At 40.4% G+C, this 18,122-nt stretch overlaps 1 protein-coding gene across 1 annotated transcript in view; it reads left to right on the forward strand.

The window, feature by feature from the left end:
• The window catches only part of DLG2 (discs, large homolog 2 (Drosophila)), a 2,340,373-nt gene that overhangs the window by 1,134,457 nt on the left and 1,187,794 nt on the right, over positions 1–18,122 (forward strand). Inside the window, exon 6 of the mRNA XM_010853191.1 lies at positions 9,206–9,367. Coding sequence (XP_010851493.1) covers positions 9,206–9,367 — 162 coding nt within the window. The remainder of the gene's footprint in view (positions 1–9,205; positions 9,368–18,122) is intronic.

The following is an 18,122-nucleotide window of genomic DNA, read 5'->3' on the forward strand; positions in this document are numbered from 1 at the left end:
GATTCGGTGATGCCATCCAGCCATCTCATCCCCTGTTGTCCCCTTCTCCTCCTGCCTTCAATCTTTCCCAGCATCAGGATCTTTTCCAAGGAGTCAGTTCTTCACATCAGGTGACCAAAGTATTGGAGTTTCAGCTTCAGCATCAGTCCTTCCTATGAATATTCAGGACTGATTCCTTTTCGGATGGACTGGTTGGATCTCCTTGTAGTCCAAGGGACCCTCAAGAGTCTTCTCCAACACCACAGTTCAAAAGCATCAATTCTTGGGCACTCAGCTTTCTTTATAGTCCAACTCTCACATCCATACATGACTACTGGAAAAACCATAGCTTTGACTAGATGGACCTTTGTTGGTAAAGTAATGTCTGTGCTTTTTAATATGCTGTCTAGATTGGTTGGTTATAACTTTTCTTCCAAGGAGCAAGCGTCTTTTAATTTCATGGCTGCAATCACCATCTGCATTGATTTTGGAGCCCCCAAAAATGAAGTCTGTCACTGTTTCCACTGTTTCCCCGTCTATTTGCCATGAAGTAATGGGACCAGGTGCCATGATCTTAGTTTTCTGAATGTTGAGCCTCAGGCCAACTTTTTCACTCTCCTCTTTCACTTTCATCAAGAGGCTGGGAGCCTAAAGGACATCCTTTGAACCTTAACAGTCGGTCAGAGTATGTGTCTAAGAGAGAATGACATTCAGTCTGATTATCTAGGACCTGAAAAAATTTGCCTGAGGAAATAAACCAGGGGTGGAATTAAATTTCAGAATGGGGAAGGGCATGGGATTCCAGAGATGAGGGACAAAATGAGCTCCAACAGGGAATGTAAATTATTTTAGGGAAGAACATAAATTCTTCTCTGGCCTGAGCACTTCTGCCTGGTTCCCATTGGAGCTAGGAGAGAACATAGAATTGGTTTACAAAAGTTCTGTTGTCCCAGAGGCCCCTCCAGTGGGCTGAGCTGAGGGGAGGAAAAGAAGAAGGCATGTACATCAAAGCAGAGGCCTTCTTCAGTGACCCTCCTTCTAAAGGAAATGCAGAAACCCTCAGAGTTGCCCAGTCTGGCGTCAATGACTAAGAGACAAGCCCTGGAATGAGAGAGGACTCAGAGTTGCCCAGAACATTAGCGCTGATTCTTTTTATTTTTTGTTGTTGAAATATAGTTGCTTTATAGTGTTGTGTTAATTTCTGCTGTACAGCAAAGTGAATCAGCTATATGCGTACATGTGTCTACTCTTTTCTGGATTTCCTTCCCATTTAAGTCATGACAGAGCACTGAGCAGCCATAACCACTGTGCTGTACAGCAGGTTCTCATTGGTTACCTGTTTTATACATAGAGTGTATATGTGTCAACCCCAGTCTCCCAATTCATCCCAACCCCCTTTCCCCTGTGGTGCCCGTGTGTTTGTTCTCCATGTCTGTGTCTGTATTTCTGCTTTGCAAATATTGATAAGTTCACCTGTATAGAGCCAGTTCTTAAATCAGGATTTGACCTTTTCCAGAATGGTTTAATCTCCCTTGTCAGATGACTCTTGAAGATTTCCTGATAGTTATAGTTCCTGAAGATATAATTAGTCTCTTAAGATCTTGGGGTCCTAATTAGTTTAGAAGAATATTTAAGTGAAGTGCTCTAGCTCCAGAGTCAGACTTGTGCTTGAATCCTGGTTTGCTTGGTATGTAAGCTTGGAAAAAAATGCCCATCTGACCAAGCCTGAGGTGATGGAAATTGTAACACCAATCCCCCAGATGTAATGATGTGTATAAAGCATTTAGCATAGTTCCTGAAACATGAAAAGGAAAGTTGCTCAATTGTATCTGATTCTTTTTGACACCATGGACTCTGTAGTCCATGGAATTCTCCAGGCCAGAATACTGGAGTGGGTAGCCTTTCCCTTCTCCAGGGTATCTTCCCATCCTAGGGATCGAACCCAGGTCTCCTGCATTGTAGGTGAATTATTATTAATGGTTTTAATATTACCATTCATGTTAGAATTAGTATTTTTGTTAATAATGTTAATATTAATAATAGTCTTAGTAGTACAGAAAAACCATTTTTTGGTATAGCTGAAGTTAAATCTAAGCAGAGAGAGTCTTCCAAGTCATATCAGAATGATTCCTCTGGAGGCTGGTGTTTGAGTTAAACATGGCACCGCTCACTGGTTCTTGTCATCTTTTGCTTAGTCATCTCTTGGAGAAAACTGGAAAAATAAAGGAGAAGGACCACTTGTCTGGTACCAGGAGGAGTATTGTTTAGGTCTCTTGTTGTTCAGTCACTAAATCATGTCTGACTCTTTGCGACCCCATGGACTGCAGCACGCCAGGCTTCCCTGTCCTACACTATCTCCCAGAGTTTTCTCAAATTCATGTCCACTGAGTTGGTGATGCCACCCAAGCATCTCATCCTCTGATGCTCCCTTATCCTCCGTCCTCAATCTTTCTCAGCATCAGGATCTTTTCCAGTGAGTCGTCTCTGCATCAGGTGGCCAAAGTATTGGAGTTTCTGCTTAGCATCAGTGCTTCCAATGAATATTCAGGGTTGATTTCCTTCAGGATTGACTGGTTGGATCTCCTTGCAATCCAAGGAATTCTCAAGAGTCTTCTGTAACACCACAATTGAAAAGAATCCATTCTTCAATTCTCAGCTTTCTTTATAGTCCAATTGTCACATCCATACACGACTGCTGGAAAAACCATAGCTTTGACTAGACGGACCTTCGTCGGCAAAGTAGCGTCTCTGCTTTTTAATATGCTGTCTAGGTTAGTCAAAGCTTTTCTTCCAAGGAGCAAGTGGCTTTTAATTTCATGGCTAGAGTCACCATTTGCAGTGATTTTGGAGCACCCCAAAATAAAGTCTCTCACTGTTTCCCCTGTTTCCCTATCTATTGCCATGAAGTGATGAGATCAGATCCCATGGTCTTAGTTTTCTGAATGTTGAGCCTCAAGCCAACTTTTTCATTCTCCTCTTTCACTTTCATCAAGAGGATCTTTAGTTCTTCTTTACTTTCTGCCGTAAGGGTGGTGTCATCTGCATATCTGAGATTATTGATATTTCTCCCAGCAATCTTGATTCCAGCCTGTGCTTTATCCAGCCTGGCATTTCTCGTGATGTACTCTGCATATAAGTTAAATAAGCAGGGTGACAATATACAGCCTTGGTGTACTCCTTTCCCGATGTAGAACCAGTCTATTTTTCCATGTCCAGTTCTTACTGTTGCTTCTTGACCTGCATACAGATTTTTCAGGGGCAGGTAAGGTGGACTGGTATTCCCATCCCTTTAAGAATTTTCCAGTTTGTTATGATCCGCACAGTCAAAGGCTTTGGCATAGTCAATAAAGCAGCAGTTTCTTTCTATTATCATTCTAGATCCTCTTTCAATCTGGAACGCTTCAGAGCTGTTGATTACCTATTTCTCTGTTTACAGTCAGTAAAACTCAGTTTTTACTCAGTAATACAGTTGTTTACACAAAACTCAGTTTACCATCAGTAATACAGTTATCACTGTGCACGTGACTTAGCTGCATGTATGTATTATTTACTCGGTAATTTGTGGCCTTCTCAAGGTCAAGAACTGGTTCACATTCAGTTTGGGTTCTTAGCATATATAACTGAAAGGAAAGATGTGGTGAGAGACATATAATGCTTAAGAATCTGATATCGTTTGACATTGTGTCAGTCCAATGATGTGGTCTGTTTTTGCTTAAGCCTGAGTTGACAATGTTTCACAATGAAAGAGGTTGCATTCAGGAGCCAGAATTACTTGGTAGCTTGAGCAGGTTATACCCAACTCATCAATTTGTTTAATTGTCAGTCATAACTTTATTCAATAAATAGTTATTGAGCATATGTGCCAGGCATTTGGTTAAAGGACTGCAGATATGGGGATAAACCACACCCAAATGGCCCCTGTTCTCACAGAACCTTATAGTGCAATATAAAAACTCCAAATATACACAATCATATTGCATGATAAAAGTTGTGATTTGGGGAGTATAGGCAACTATGGGAATATCCACAAAACCTTGGATTTGCGTTTCATGAAAGCTTCTGAGAAAAGGTAATGTCAAGATTGAGTCCAGAGGATCAGTGAATGTTAAGATGAACAGTTTTTACTAATAAAGCATTAATTGATCATCAAGATTGAGTTTACAGTCTAATTTAAGCCTGTATCACTCTTCAAATTGGATCTTAATTTTCTGAAAATAATTAAATAAGTTCTTTACAGTACCATGTAAGGTTAACCAAGTTTATTATCTCTCTGTGTCCTGATTTATTCTGCCAAACAATTCAGTGAGATGTATATTTTTATGAATGAAATCTTTCTCTATACCAGCTGAATCTTACTGCAAGAATCTTTGAGGAGTTTCTATAATCAGTTTAACTTTGCAAAATTTTACTTTTGGTGTTCTTGGATATTTAGGTTGTAGAACACAAGCACTTCCTGGCTGTGATGAGTGACATGAATATGGCTTTACATATGTTAAAGTTTTTAAAGCTTAAAAAATTCCTCAAAAAACTAAAAATGGAATTGCCATATGATCTAGCAATTCCACTTCTGGGTATCTCTCCAAAATAATTGAAAGCATAGTTCCAAACATGTTTTTGTAAATGCATGTTCATAACAGCTTTACCCTCAATAGCCAAGAGGTTGAAGCAACCAGCAGCTCATCTACAGATGGATGAAGAAACAAAATGTGGTATATACATACAATGGGATATTATTCAGCCTTAAAAAGAAGGAAATCCTGTCACATGCTACAATATGGAGGACACTTGAAGGCATTAAGAAGTAAGCCCGTCACGAGAAGCAAACACCATGTGATTCCACTGATACAAGGCGGAATTGTCAAATTCATAGAGTAGCCAAATTTATATAAACAGAAAGTAGAATGGGGGTTGGCAGCGGCTGTAGGTGAGAAAATGCTGAGTTGTTTAATAAGTAAAGAGTTTCAATTTTGCAAGATGAAATCTGAAGATCGGTTGCACGTCAGTGTGAATAAACTGAAAGTGAAAGTGGAGAGTGAAAAAGTTGGCTTAAAGCTCAATATTCAGAAAACGAAGATCATGGCATCCGGTCCCACCACTTCATGGGAAATTGATGGGGAAACAGTGGAAACAGTGTCAGACTATTTTTCTGGGCTCCAAAATCACTACAGATGGTGACTGCAGCCATGAAATTAAAAGATGCTTACTCCTTGGAAGGAAAGTTATGACCAACCTAGATAGCATATTCAAAAGCAGAGACATTACTTTGCCAACAAAGGTTCATCTAGTCAAGGCTATGGTTTTTCCTGTGGTCATGTATGGATGTGAGAGTTGGACTGTGAAGAAGGCTGAGCGCCGAAGCATTGATGCTTTTTGAACTGTGGTGTTGGAGAAGACTATTGAGAGTCCCTTGGACTTCAAGGAGATCCAACCAGTCCATTCTGAAGGAGATTAGCCCTGGGATTTCTTTGGAAGGAATGAGGCTAAAGCTGAAACTCCAGTACTTTGGCCACCTCATGTGAAGAGTTGACTCATTGGAAAAGACTCTGATGCTGGGAGGGATTGGGGGCAGGAGGAGAAGGGACGACAGAGGATGAGATGGCTGGATGGCATCACCAACTTGATGGACGTGAGTCTGAGTGAACTCTGGGAGTTGGTGATGGACAGGGAGGCCTGGCGTGCTGCGATTCATGGGGTCGCAAAGAGTCGGACACTACTGAGCGACTGATCTGATCTGATCTGATCTGATACACATAAAAGGGGCTTCCCTAGTGGCTCAGATGATAGACAATCTGCCTGCAGTGCAGGAGACCCGGGTTGGACTCCTGAGTTGAGAAGATCCCCTGGAGAAGGGAATGGCAACCCACTGCAGTGTTCTTGCCTGGGAAATTCCATCAACAGAGGAGCCTGGGTGGCTACAGTCCGTGGGATCGCAGAGTCAGATACAACTGAGCGAGTAACACACTTTCATATGCTTAAAACAGTTCAGCTGGTAAATTTTATGTGTATTTAACAATTTTTATTTTTATTTTTTGTCTTTTATTTATTTATCTTTTATTTAATTTATTTTATTTTATTTTTTCACTTTACAATATTGTATTGGTTTTGCCATATATCAACATGAATCCGCCACAGGTATACACGTGTTCCCCATCCTGAACCCTCCTCCCTTCTCCCTCCCTGTACCATCCCTCTGGGTCGTCCCAGTGCACCAGCCCCAAGCATCCAGTATCATGCATCGAACCTGGACTGGCGACTCGTTTCATATATGATATTATACATGTTTCAATGTCATTCTCCCAAATCATCCCACCCTCTCCCTCTCCCACAGAGTCCAAGACTGTATTTAACAATTTTTTTAAAAATCCTTTAAAATTGGAGGTAATGATACATTTATGTTTATTCCATAGTCTTGCCATAAGAGCGGTGAGATACAGGAGTTCAGCACTAGTGGGGACTCAGCTCATGTAGTAGTGTTGGGGGTCACTTATCACGAGGAAAGGAAGCTTGAGCTCTCTCAAGTGGTCAGTGGGAGCCACTGAGGTGTTTTAAAGAGAAAGACTCTGTCACTGTAAGATTCAGAAAGCCTGCCCCTTGGCATATGTACAGCGGCCGTCCTTAACCGTTTTGGCACAGGGACCAGTTTGGTGGAAGACATTTTTTTCGCTGGGCTGGGGTGGGGCGGGGATGGTTTCAGGATGATTCAAGCACATGACCTGATTATCCTGCCGCTGATCTGGCAGGAGGTGGCGCTCAGGTAGTAATACAAGCGATGGGGGGCAGCTGCAAATACAGATGACGCTTCACGTGCTCGCTGGCCACTCACTTCTGTTGTGCGACCCCGTTTCCAGCAGTCCATAAGACTGCTATTTGTTCGTGGCCCGAGGGTTGGGGACCCCTGTTGGCCAGGATGTATGGGAAAGGGGCAACCCTCAGCAGCATTCTGTCCAGTCCAGAGGCTGCTGCTGTGGTCCAGCTGAGAGCTGCAAACCCGAACGTGGGCAGTGGTTCACGGAGGTGGTAGGAGATGAGGACCAAATAGGCTCAAGAGCTATCTGAGATAGTAATGAGGTAGACTCAGTGATTTATTGAACTGGCAGATGGCAGGAGGTGAAAGAGAGGATGGAGACTCACTGACTCCTACTTTTCTGGCTCGGGGGATCGCAGAGATGGCAGTGCCTCCCAGAGAGAGAACTGAAGAAGGGGGAGGAGTCGTGGAGGGGCTGTAGGCTGAAAGCCAGAGACACTAAACTGGGCATGTGTATGACATTATTCCACTTCCAGCAAACCCCACATAACTGATCCAGAATGAATATTAAGCTTGATTCATGTTTCTAAGTCAGATGACCTTCCCAAATTATTCATAGAGTTAGGAAAATAAAAGTATGGTATTTTGTAATGCACAGGAATGTTCTACCCTCATTTTGTTGTCTGTCCTCCATGAAGTGCTTTTTTTTTTTTTTTTTAACCAAGCTGCTGTAGGCTTGGATTTCATCTCCTTTTGGGAATGGGGGCCGGGGGAGCTTTATGAGAGTAGAAAGAGGATTCAGATTCCAATTATCTGGACAGGATCCTGGCTCTCATGACCAGTATGTAGGGGGTCCTGGACAAGTCTCTTAACCTCTCTAAATGTCAGTTCTCTCATAAGTAAAATGGAGCATCACAGATAAGAAGAATTGGAATGAACGAAATAAATGAGAGTTCTCTGCAAACTGCTTCATGATATTGTCAGCTGTAATTTTTGTTTTGAAACTGATATTAAGCTGGGAACACTGTGGAAAGCCTCCCTGGAAAATAAAAGTAATGATGATCAACTGAGTAAGAATGGACTCGAGATTGAATTGCCAACCTTGAGTGGTTCCTCTTGTTACTGTCAGTTTATGAGTCAGCTGGAGAGCTGATGTTTAAGAAATCATATTTCTCACCTAAAAATGAGAGAAACATAAGCATGGTTTTGTAAGAAAATGTGTTGTTTGTGACTTGATATGATAATAGTAGCTGTCGGCGATGATAAGAAAGGGGTGCTGGGAAGTGGTAGGCATCACAGGTAAACCTGTGGTGTTATGTCAGTTTTGAATCTCCTCCCCCAATTACCCCTTTGCCATTCACAGGGAGCAAAGGAAAAACAAGGCAAACTAACATTTTATTAGCTGGGTTGCATGTAGGATATAGAGTGTTCCGTTTTTTCTCCCCCAAGTAGACTAATAGCCATGAAACAGTGAGACTCTAACAGTGGGGTAGGTGTGAAGGAAATGGGGTGAGAAGCAAAGAGAGACAGAAGAAGGGGACACCCAGGCCAAGGCTGGAGATGGAGACTGACCCATGGCCGTGTTGACCCTCCACAGAGTGTGCCTTGTCCTGGCCCATTTCTCTCTCTGCCAGCTCCCTTTGGTGTGCTTGGAAGACCCAGAGGAGGGCCTTACTGTTGACAGAGGATGCTCTTACTATTACAGGCGTGTGGAAGGAAGATGACAAAGAGCAAAAGGGACCAAGAGAGAAGGAACTGTTTCCTTATCTGTTTCCCTTCAGGGAATCCTCTCAATATAATTCAGGCAGATTTTTTTTTTTGGGGGGGGGGCGGCCTTAATTGTTAAGTTCTTTAAACGAAAGCTCCATCTTTGGAAATTGTGAACCTTTGTCCTAGAGTCTAACTAACCCAAATCAACACTCCTCCTCCTTGGATATGAAAGGAAGAAAATATTCTTTCTTTGGAGGCCAATACAAACAATGCAGGTGGCAGAAATTTTCCCTTATTTCCTAGAAAACTTACAACTTTCATGCTTTCTGAATCAAAATTAGATTCCCCAACTGGTTGCATCAGAATTCTGTCTTCTTGCTCCGCACTTTTTTTTTTTTTAAGTTTTCCATCCATGGCCTAAAATTTTTAGCACATATTTAGCTATTCTGATCCTTTGGAGGGATACCTCCTCACCTACTTAGGTAAATTGTCTCAGTGTCATTTGTTATCATGCTTCTATGTTTTATAAACAGAGATAGTACATTAAAGGCAAAGACCAGTCATCAGCATTGCTTGGCATTGATGGTTGGTTCGATGTGGCTTGCCAGTGACCTAGTTTGTGGTGCCCACCCAAAGGGGCTGTAGCAAGGTCTGTTGGGTGATATCAGCCATAGGTGAGCACTGTGCCCTGTACATGAAGTGAGAACGTGAAGTTCAGAACGGTACCTTTTGCAAACACTCATGCTTTTTTTTCTTTGTCTTTTCTCCTAGAAGTATCGCTATCAAGATGAAGACGCTCCACACGATCATTCCTTACCTCGACTGACCCACGAAGTGAGAGGCCCTGAACTGGTGCACGTGTCAGAAAAGAACCTGTCTCAGATAGAAAATGTCCATGGATACGTCCTGCAGTCTCACATCTCTCCTCTGAAGGTCAGTTCTATTGCTCTTAGAGCTGGCGGCAGGGGATGGTATGCATTGCTAAGGGAGGTGTCTGCTGGCTTAAGTGGGGCTCTTTTAAAACACTACGGTGGGACATGGTTGCCAAAGCGTCTTTCTGTGGTTTGGAGGTTTACCTGGAATTCCTGACACAGGACAGTTACTCTCACTGTTATTTGTTTAAGTGTCTGGAAAATCCTTTTAGTTTCTGCAAATGGGCTACGGAGAGACCAAACACTGACAAACTGAATGGGAAAATCCACGGATCCGTGTATTTACAGAGCCCACAAGGACATCAAGATTCCGTTCAAATTGTATTTCTCCCTCTATTTGCTTGGCTCCAGATAACTATAACATGATGACACCTAGTAATTGCTGTACCTTACAGACTAAAAAAGAATCTGTGAGTTGGTTCATCAACAGCTCTATTTTATAATTCTTTTCTATTTGGTGTCATACTTTTCCGATGCTTTCTACATTTTTTTTTTCTTAGATTTAAAACAATTTTTGGGTAAGTGCTATTTTGACAGGAAGGGACAATGAAATGAGAGTTAAGAAATTTCTGTGTTCCTTGGTTACAGTTTACCGTGTCATTTGCTTTGCTGATGCTATGGGATTTTGTGTCTTGGGTAAAAGCTTATAAATGTTGATTAAAGTCAATTAAAGGGAAAATGGAACTAGAGTCAATGATGTAATAGGAGCGAACTTAAATGTAAAACAAAACAAACAAAAAAAACTACCACACAGCCCCTTGATATTGCTAAAAAAAATTTTATTTTGTTAGCTAGAACGTTCACTTCACTGGCACTTTCATAGAGCTGCTTGCAGTAAAAAATGTAGCCATGAAGGTTGCCCTGATGCCTTCTGGGATCTTATTATACCTTCCAAAACATCAGAGAAAGGCTATATTATGTTTAATATAGTTCCAAAATTTGGTACATTTTAAGTACCTTGGCAGCCTAAACCTGCATTATTAAATGAACTAGTTCTGGTTACCACACATTAGAATATTGGGCTAATTATCACATTCCAGTCAATATTTAATATTTTGCTATTGAAACTCATTGCTCATTTCTTCCCAGAAAGAAAAGAAGTCTTTTCCAAGGAATTTTCTTTGGAAATCACTGATGGATGGGAATAGGTATGGTCAGCCAGGAGAAGAGGAGACAAAAGCATAGGGAACAGAGATTTACCTTCTCATACTTAGGGCTGTCATGTAGGAATCATGATATCAGTGGGCGTAAGCACAACCACTGTGTATAATTAATAGGAGTGTATATTTGGGATCATTATAGGACCACAACTTATGTCAACTAGTGCTACCTCCAAAAATACTGTTTTGTAAATTACAAGTTGCCTGTCCCTACCACTCCAGTGTTCTTGCCTGGAGAATCCCAGGGACGGCGGAGCCTGGTGGGCTGCCATCTATGGGGTCGCACAGAGTCGGATATGACTGAAGCGACTTAGCAGCAGCAGCAGAAACCTTCCAGGCTTGTCTGATGACCTAGAGGTGATACAGAGGAAAGGGCTCCTTCTTCGGCAGGAGAGCGCACAAAGTTGTCTCTAAGGGTTTGGTCTAACTGTAGAAATCAGTGATTTCACTCCAGGGTCAGATGAATCCCTTCCTGCTTTAAGCATCTTTCATCTTTGCAAAAAAAAAAAAAATTGCTCATCCTAAATCAGTACTGACCAGTGTAAACTGAGAAAAGGCAAAGCTGGGAGACTGGACTGTGCAGAGAGGAGTTGCACTTCAGATGTTTTTCTAACTGGATGAAGGAATCCCTGTAAGACCCTCCATGAAGCCTCCCCTCCTGTTAGTCCTCACAACCTACCACGTCCTTTTCTAATCAGCTCTAGAGCAGAGTCCCCAATGGGTTTAAGATGAGAAGGATGATGGAGGCTAGTCTAAAGCTAACCTGGCAACAGTAAAAAATATGAACAAAATAATTAAAGGACTATCAGATCTTCATTTTGTACGTTACATATTCAGCATATACTTGATAATCTAATTACTGAATATCTGCACTTTTGGGGATTATACCATGTGTAACGGTGCTTCATGCCTCATTTGGAAAATGTCTATTCAAGTTGAAGGCAACTTAGTTTTTTGCTGAAGATCGTCTCTCAGATATAAAGGGATCTCTCCTCTCTCCCCTTTATCTCTTGACTCCAGGAATCTCAGAGTTCAATGTCTTCCACTTTGGTTGTTTTCTTCAGTTTTATTTTGTTTCAGTTGCTCCCTTCTATCTTTTTTCTTACTATGTTCTTTATTTATTTTTCTGGTGTTCATGGTTTTACTGTAGTGATGTCTTTTGCTGAAGATTTCTCACATCGGTTTTAAAAGTAGCACCTGTGAATAATAAACCTCTGATATGAAACATCAAGGTTAGAACAGGCTTTTTTTCCTTTTTGGAATGACCAGCTAAGCAGTGTGGCCCCTCAGTGTATTGTAAAGAGAATGGAAAGGTGACCTCATCCAGGGCTTCTGCACCCAGCCTGCCAGTTAGCTATTTTGGGGCCAGGAGGTTTCCATCATGACCCTCTAGAGTGTTGTTTGTGCTGAACAAGATATACTATTAGATTGTCTTAATGAAGAGTCTGTGTGCCTTCCTTGTATCGGCAAAAGTGATAGAAATAAATGCACAATTTTTCCATAAAAGAAAACAGCCCAGGGTGTTGCGTTTGCCAAAGTCACGGTGTATGCCATCATGGCTGATTTCAGGTTACCAGCCTGAAGGTGCTGGATGCACTCACAAAGATTGGCGCGTGAGGTTCTCATGAGACAGGACGAGCTGGCCCCAGCATGGCCCTGCATGATCAGACTCAAGCACATGTAATTTTATAGTCACAAAAAACACATTTCCTGATCAAAAGTCGTTAAGAGGTTATTATATTATCACAGTTCAAGTGTTTGGGAAACCTGCCCTGATTAAAATCTAATGTGTTATTTTCTCATAAAGGAAGCCTATTAGAGCCAGAGATGTGCTAAGAGGGTACAAATTCTCCATTAGACCTGGCACAGTTTCAACCTTGTTGCTTCTTTGATCTGTCTGGTGCTCTTGGGTCAAGCACTAAAAGGGGGAAAAGTGAGGAGACAAAACACACAATGAGATACCTCCCCCTGGATCCTACTTAGAAGACAGTGTGGGGACTTCCCTGGAGGTCCAGTGGTCAAGACTCCACCTTCCAAGGCAGGGATTGCAGTTTCGGTCCCTGGTCAGGGAACTAAGATCCCACGTGCCTCGTGACCAAAAAACCAAAACATAAAACAGAAACAGTGTTCTGATGATTTCAGTAAAGAGTTTAAAAATGGTCAAAATAAACCTTAAATAAATCCTAAAAAAGATTTATTTCTCAATAAAAATAGTATCAAAATATTATAATCAAAATGAGTCTTTAAAAAAATAGACAGCAGTGTGGTTCTCTAGTATTAATTAGGAATTTACACATGGCATGCCTGAACAGAGTGTGAGATTGCTGGAGAACAGTTTAAATGTCATGTTTGGTGGGCTCCCAACGGTTAGCTGAGTAATCTGCCTGTTGCAGCCTTTGACAGTTTTTTGTCCCATTGCCGCGTAGCACCTGAAACCTCGGTTCTAAGGTTCATCTGCCTTTGGAGCACCCCCGCTGCTTGGCGGATAGATGGATTGCTTAGCCTGTTTTCATTAGAGCACCTCAGCCAGTGTGAAGTATGGGGTTGGAAGGAGAAATGCAATTTAGCAGTGAATTGGATGGAATTTGTTTTCTTGGCCTCCAGATGGGGATGTGTTCTCTTCAGATGCTACCTTAGAAACCTCCAGGAAAGAAACTGGCCTATAATAAAGTGTGAGCATTTTCTTTTCAGTTTAGATAAGCTCATTAAATAGTAATTGAGTGTCTACTATGGGTATCATAATAGGTGATGGGGACACAAAAGACAGTAAATTGTGATTTTAAATATGCCTGTTGCTCTCAGAGGGAATCTGAGTTCTAATTATGTATTGCTCATCCTTACTCTGCAATAGGAATTCAAATTCCTGAATCTTAGGTACTGTGAGACCCCAGGCGTCTATCAGAGTACTCTTTACAGAGTATCTGTTAGCTCTCTATCTCAGGTTCTTCCTCTGTAAAATGAAGGGAATAATAATATTTATCTCATAGGACGTTTATACTAATTAAATAAAATGACACATGTAAATTGCTTAATAAGTGGCTGGCACATAGTAAACACAACAAAACGTTGCTTTTGACTTTGTTATCATCAATCTGCTACCGTGGCAAATATCTTACAATCATTTATTTTATTTGTCTCATTTGACCTCAGTGAGGCAGTGTACCTGATTTTAAAATTCTAAAGTTCCCTTTCAATCATAGAACTAGTGAATAGGAATGTCCTCGCTGGTGTCTCAGATCTTTCTGGTTCCAAAATCTGTTTTCTTTATCACTCCTCCCCTAAACTGTTCTGCTATTTTTAAAGAGATCTTAGGGGCAAATTGTCTTTCGTTGGCTCTAGGTGTGTAAAATTTGAAAGTCTTTTTTTTTCCCCCCCATATAGCCTTATTCTTAAAAGTTAAGCAGATACAAAATATAAGTGAATTTGTTAAGAAATTTACTTTCCTAAATGAGAACAGGGAAGAGTGTTAATAGATGGGAAAATGATGAGAAAAGAGAAGGGAAATAGGTTCTATCTTTAAAATATTTCCATCTACCCAGTAGTAAACTCCCAAAGCACTATGTTCCTCTCCCAAGTCAAGAGCTCGTTATTTGGGGCTAGTTCCCTTTTGAAGAATCTCTTGAGATTGTAAAAATGTGTTTCTCAGCAAGAGAGACACACTGCATTTTGAGCAACTGGAGAGTTTTCTGCATTGAGAAACAGTCCTCATGGTAGGTGTGTGTGTCATCGAAAAACCCAAGTACATCCATCCACACCACAACCCTCATGCTTTATCCTTCCCAGGACCTGGCAAGATCTGTTTCTGTCCTTTTTATTTGGTTATTCGTCTTTTAAAATGTTCATTCTATATGTGTTGGATTTCATAAACTATCTTACAATTTTCAGAAATGAGCATTGTTCAAGTTACAGATTCAAACATTGATCAATAAATGAATAAAGCTACTCTATGCTGTTTCACATTACCGTATTTGTTTGAGCAGAAATTTAACCAATTATTTTAATTCTGTTGTTATTTATAACTATTAGTTTTGTTTTAATAAATTTACTGTCAATATTATCGTCATTATATGAATGCCTTCAAGGTCAATCTGTGTTGGTTTTATTCATTATTATATTCTCAGACCTTCAACAAATACTTGTTAAATTAATTATTTTTCATTGGCAGTATGAACAGTTGACTTCTGGGGGATTGGTGACATCGATATTTAAATAAGCAAGAAATGAAGGCACAGACTTCTTATTTTTCTCCATCTGTTGTCCCCTTACCTAATCATCATGGATACAGCATTTCATCAATTTTAAACGTATGTCCTCATGTGTTACATATCTGAAATCTGAGTGTATCCTAAAATCAATGACAGCTTGAAGTTAAAATTGGCAGCATCTCCTAAGGTACCCAAAAAGTTGGTACATCTTATAGTCAAAGCCATCAGTGATTATTTACACGGAAGATTAAAGCTATTTTTTTATAGATTGGTATAGATTGCTTTAATCAGATAAACATGATTTTCCGTCTTCTGATTCTCATTGAGACCAGATAAATGATTCTCGGAAGATTTACTGGAAAGTGAGAATATGAGAAGTTAGGATAGACTCTTACACTCTTGAACAAATGGGCATTTGTTAAATGTATATGGGAAAACAATGGGGAATCTGGGGGAAGGGTAAATTTGGGGAAATTATAGGGAGTGATTGCTCATGAATGAGGAAGCCAATATACAGAAATGCAGGCAGAAAAGATTAAGTGTACTTTATTCCGCAAACTATTTTCTTACCAGAGTTGCCAGAGCCTACTTATAGGAAAGTATGTTTTAGCCACAGTAATAAATTCTCTTTTTCCATGAAGTCTTTCCTATTAACTCTTGCCTGACTCCACTTGGTTATAATATCCTGTAACACGAGGAGTTTGCATAATTAGCTTTTTTATGTATACCTTATTCTATTAATCTAAATAATTTTTGTGGAATCAGGTATTGTCTTTTCCTTTAGCTATTCCATTTATCTTGCTCCTAATAAATGTATAAGTTCCTGTGAACTGGACCACATCTTATTTTTGTTTTTATTTTTCCTCTTTCTTCCACATTGACATCTACAGTGAAACTAAGCCAGTATTTCACAAAGTATTTCCAGTGGGATTTTTTCAGCATTATAAGGAAAATAAAGGAGTGAAAGCTGAAAACATTTGAGAGGTTAGGTGCATTAATTTTATTGAAGAATTTCTCAGTTGTTAGATATTATGCAATATAAACTTCTAAGATGGGGACCTGGTTAATACACTATTTTCCAAACATGTTTGGTCATGAGACCCTTTCTTCCAAATAAAATTATTTTTTGTTTGGATATATACACTTCTGAAAATACTATTAACATAATAGATACATAGACGATGGCTAGTACAACCAATAGAAAAGTTTAACATAAAAATTCACCCTGGCCCTAGAATCAGACTCAATCAGATCAAATGCCTGGTCCTCTAATTATTAGCTGTGTGAGCTCTCTCAAGTTTTTTAACTGCCTTAAGCCTCAGTTTCTTTAATTTGTAAAATAATGGCATTCATTGATGTTTCTTTGAGTTTTGAACGCTATAAAGAGCTCAGTGTGACATAAGAAATATGCAAAAATGGTAGCTATCCTTACTACTATTGATGTTTTGATATTAGTATGTAATAGTATTATTCTAATATTCTAAATGGAAAACTTTGAAGTTTCTCATGGAATTTTTTTTCATTGTAATCTCTTATTGGTTTTCAAATGTCTGAGTGTTCTCACCTTCCTCTTTTTATCCACATCTACTATCCCAGTCCAGGTTTTCATTGCTTCCAGGCAGAAAGTAGTGTGGTTATTGTTAAACATCATGGGCTTTGGAGCCAAAAAATAGATTTTTGAATCCTGACTGCAATTTCTGGCAGGGTAACCTAGGAAAATCATCTAGCATTTCTGAAACGCAGTTAAGTTTAATATGAACAGAACCTCTTATGAATATTGTTTGATTCATTGATTTATCCATTCACTTGTACAGTAAAATCTCTTCGACCGTCTCCTGTATGTGGGAGCTCTGTTATTCCCTGAGGACACAAAGAGGAATGTGCCTTCTAGTTCCTTACATGCAATAGATAGGCTTACGAACTTGGAGATGTGTGCATACAACCTGTCATGCTGTGTGCAATGAGGAAAGGAGCAAAGGAGAGGAAAATCCTCCCAAGACCTAAAGACATGCTTTAATTTTTTTCTGAGCTGGAGATCTGGGGACAGATGTGGTCAGAGAAAGCATTAGATGGGAGGTTATTTTTGACTTGAAGGAAGTTGGAGATAAAGCAGATTGGTCAAGGTTGTCCTAGATTCTAGCACTTGCGTATCAGGATGGAGGAATTCTAGAAATGGCAGGCCTTTTGATTTGTAATTGAGTTGGGCAGAGAGACAGAATGTAAGGACTAAGAAGGTATACAGAAGTGGGTCCAAAGCATGTCTTCAAACAAGGGAGATGGATGGGAACAGGTATTGAAGGGCCTGCTGTGAAGACTGGACGTCACCTTGTAGGTAATGAGGAATGACTATGCAATTTAAAAAGAGGAGACTCCTAGTCAGAGTTGCAAATTAGACCATTAGTCACGTCATGCAGCAGAGTGGAGGAAAAACAAGAAAAAGGTGTATCGCAATCAAGGACATCAGGCAAAATGCAACAGGTGGACACGCTCTGAGATATAGCAGAGACACTGGGGATGGAGGATGGAATGAACTAGAAAGATTATTGAGGAAAAGATACCCTCAGGAACTTGAGACCCATATTGAGTATAGATGATAGAGGAGAGAAAGAAATGGAAGTAAATTCATACTTTTTTTTTTTTTTTGACCAATTGCATAGGGGAAGTATCATGGCAGGTAATCAAGAATGCCAGAGGAAGGATAGATTTAAGGGTGGGGTGAAGAGATTCTGAGGTTAGATCTGAATAATTGAGTTTGATCTATATATGCTACACTCAAGTAGAAGGGCTTAACGGGCAGTTTGAAATAAGATCTGGGAATTTACAGAGGCCTGATTGAGAAACGAAGACTTAGGCATTTTCTGTATAGTTGAGGTGGTATGGACAGGACTGCTTAGCTAAGGGGGAGGAGGATGCTGGGGACCCAATCACAGGAAACAATACTACCGTGTTAGGGGTCTTATGGACAGAGAAGACCACCGAGGAGACCATGAAACAGAGAGTAATTTATCACAACGTTTAAGCATTAGTGGGCTTCCCAGGTGGTCTATGGTAAAGAACCCTCCTGTCGATGCAGGAGACATAAAAGAAGCAGATCTGATCCCTGGGTTGCAAAGATCCCCTAGAGGCAGGCATGGCAACCCACTCCAGTGTTCTTTCCTGAAGAATCTCATGGACAAGCCTTAGTTGTCTAATGTTTCTGTTTTAAACTGAGTTATACATTTCTCATTGATGAGGATCATATCTTATAACTGAAAAATGTATGGCTCATTTATAGTGCCTAGAATCGAGTTGTCCAAACACTAAATGCCTTTTTAATACTTGTTACTGTTCTTCAGTCACTAAGTCCTGTCCTACTGTTTGCAAGCCCATGGACTGCAGCTTGCCAGGCCTC

This window comes from Bison bison, unplaced genomic scaffold (assembly GCF_000754665.1).
Source record: "Bison bison bison isolate TAMUID 2011002044 unplaced genomic scaffold, Bison_UMD1.0 scf7180017864324, whole genome shotgun sequence".
In the NCBI taxonomy this organism is placed as follows: Eukaryota; Metazoa; Chordata; class Mammalia; order Artiodactyla; family Bovidae; genus Bison; species Bison bison.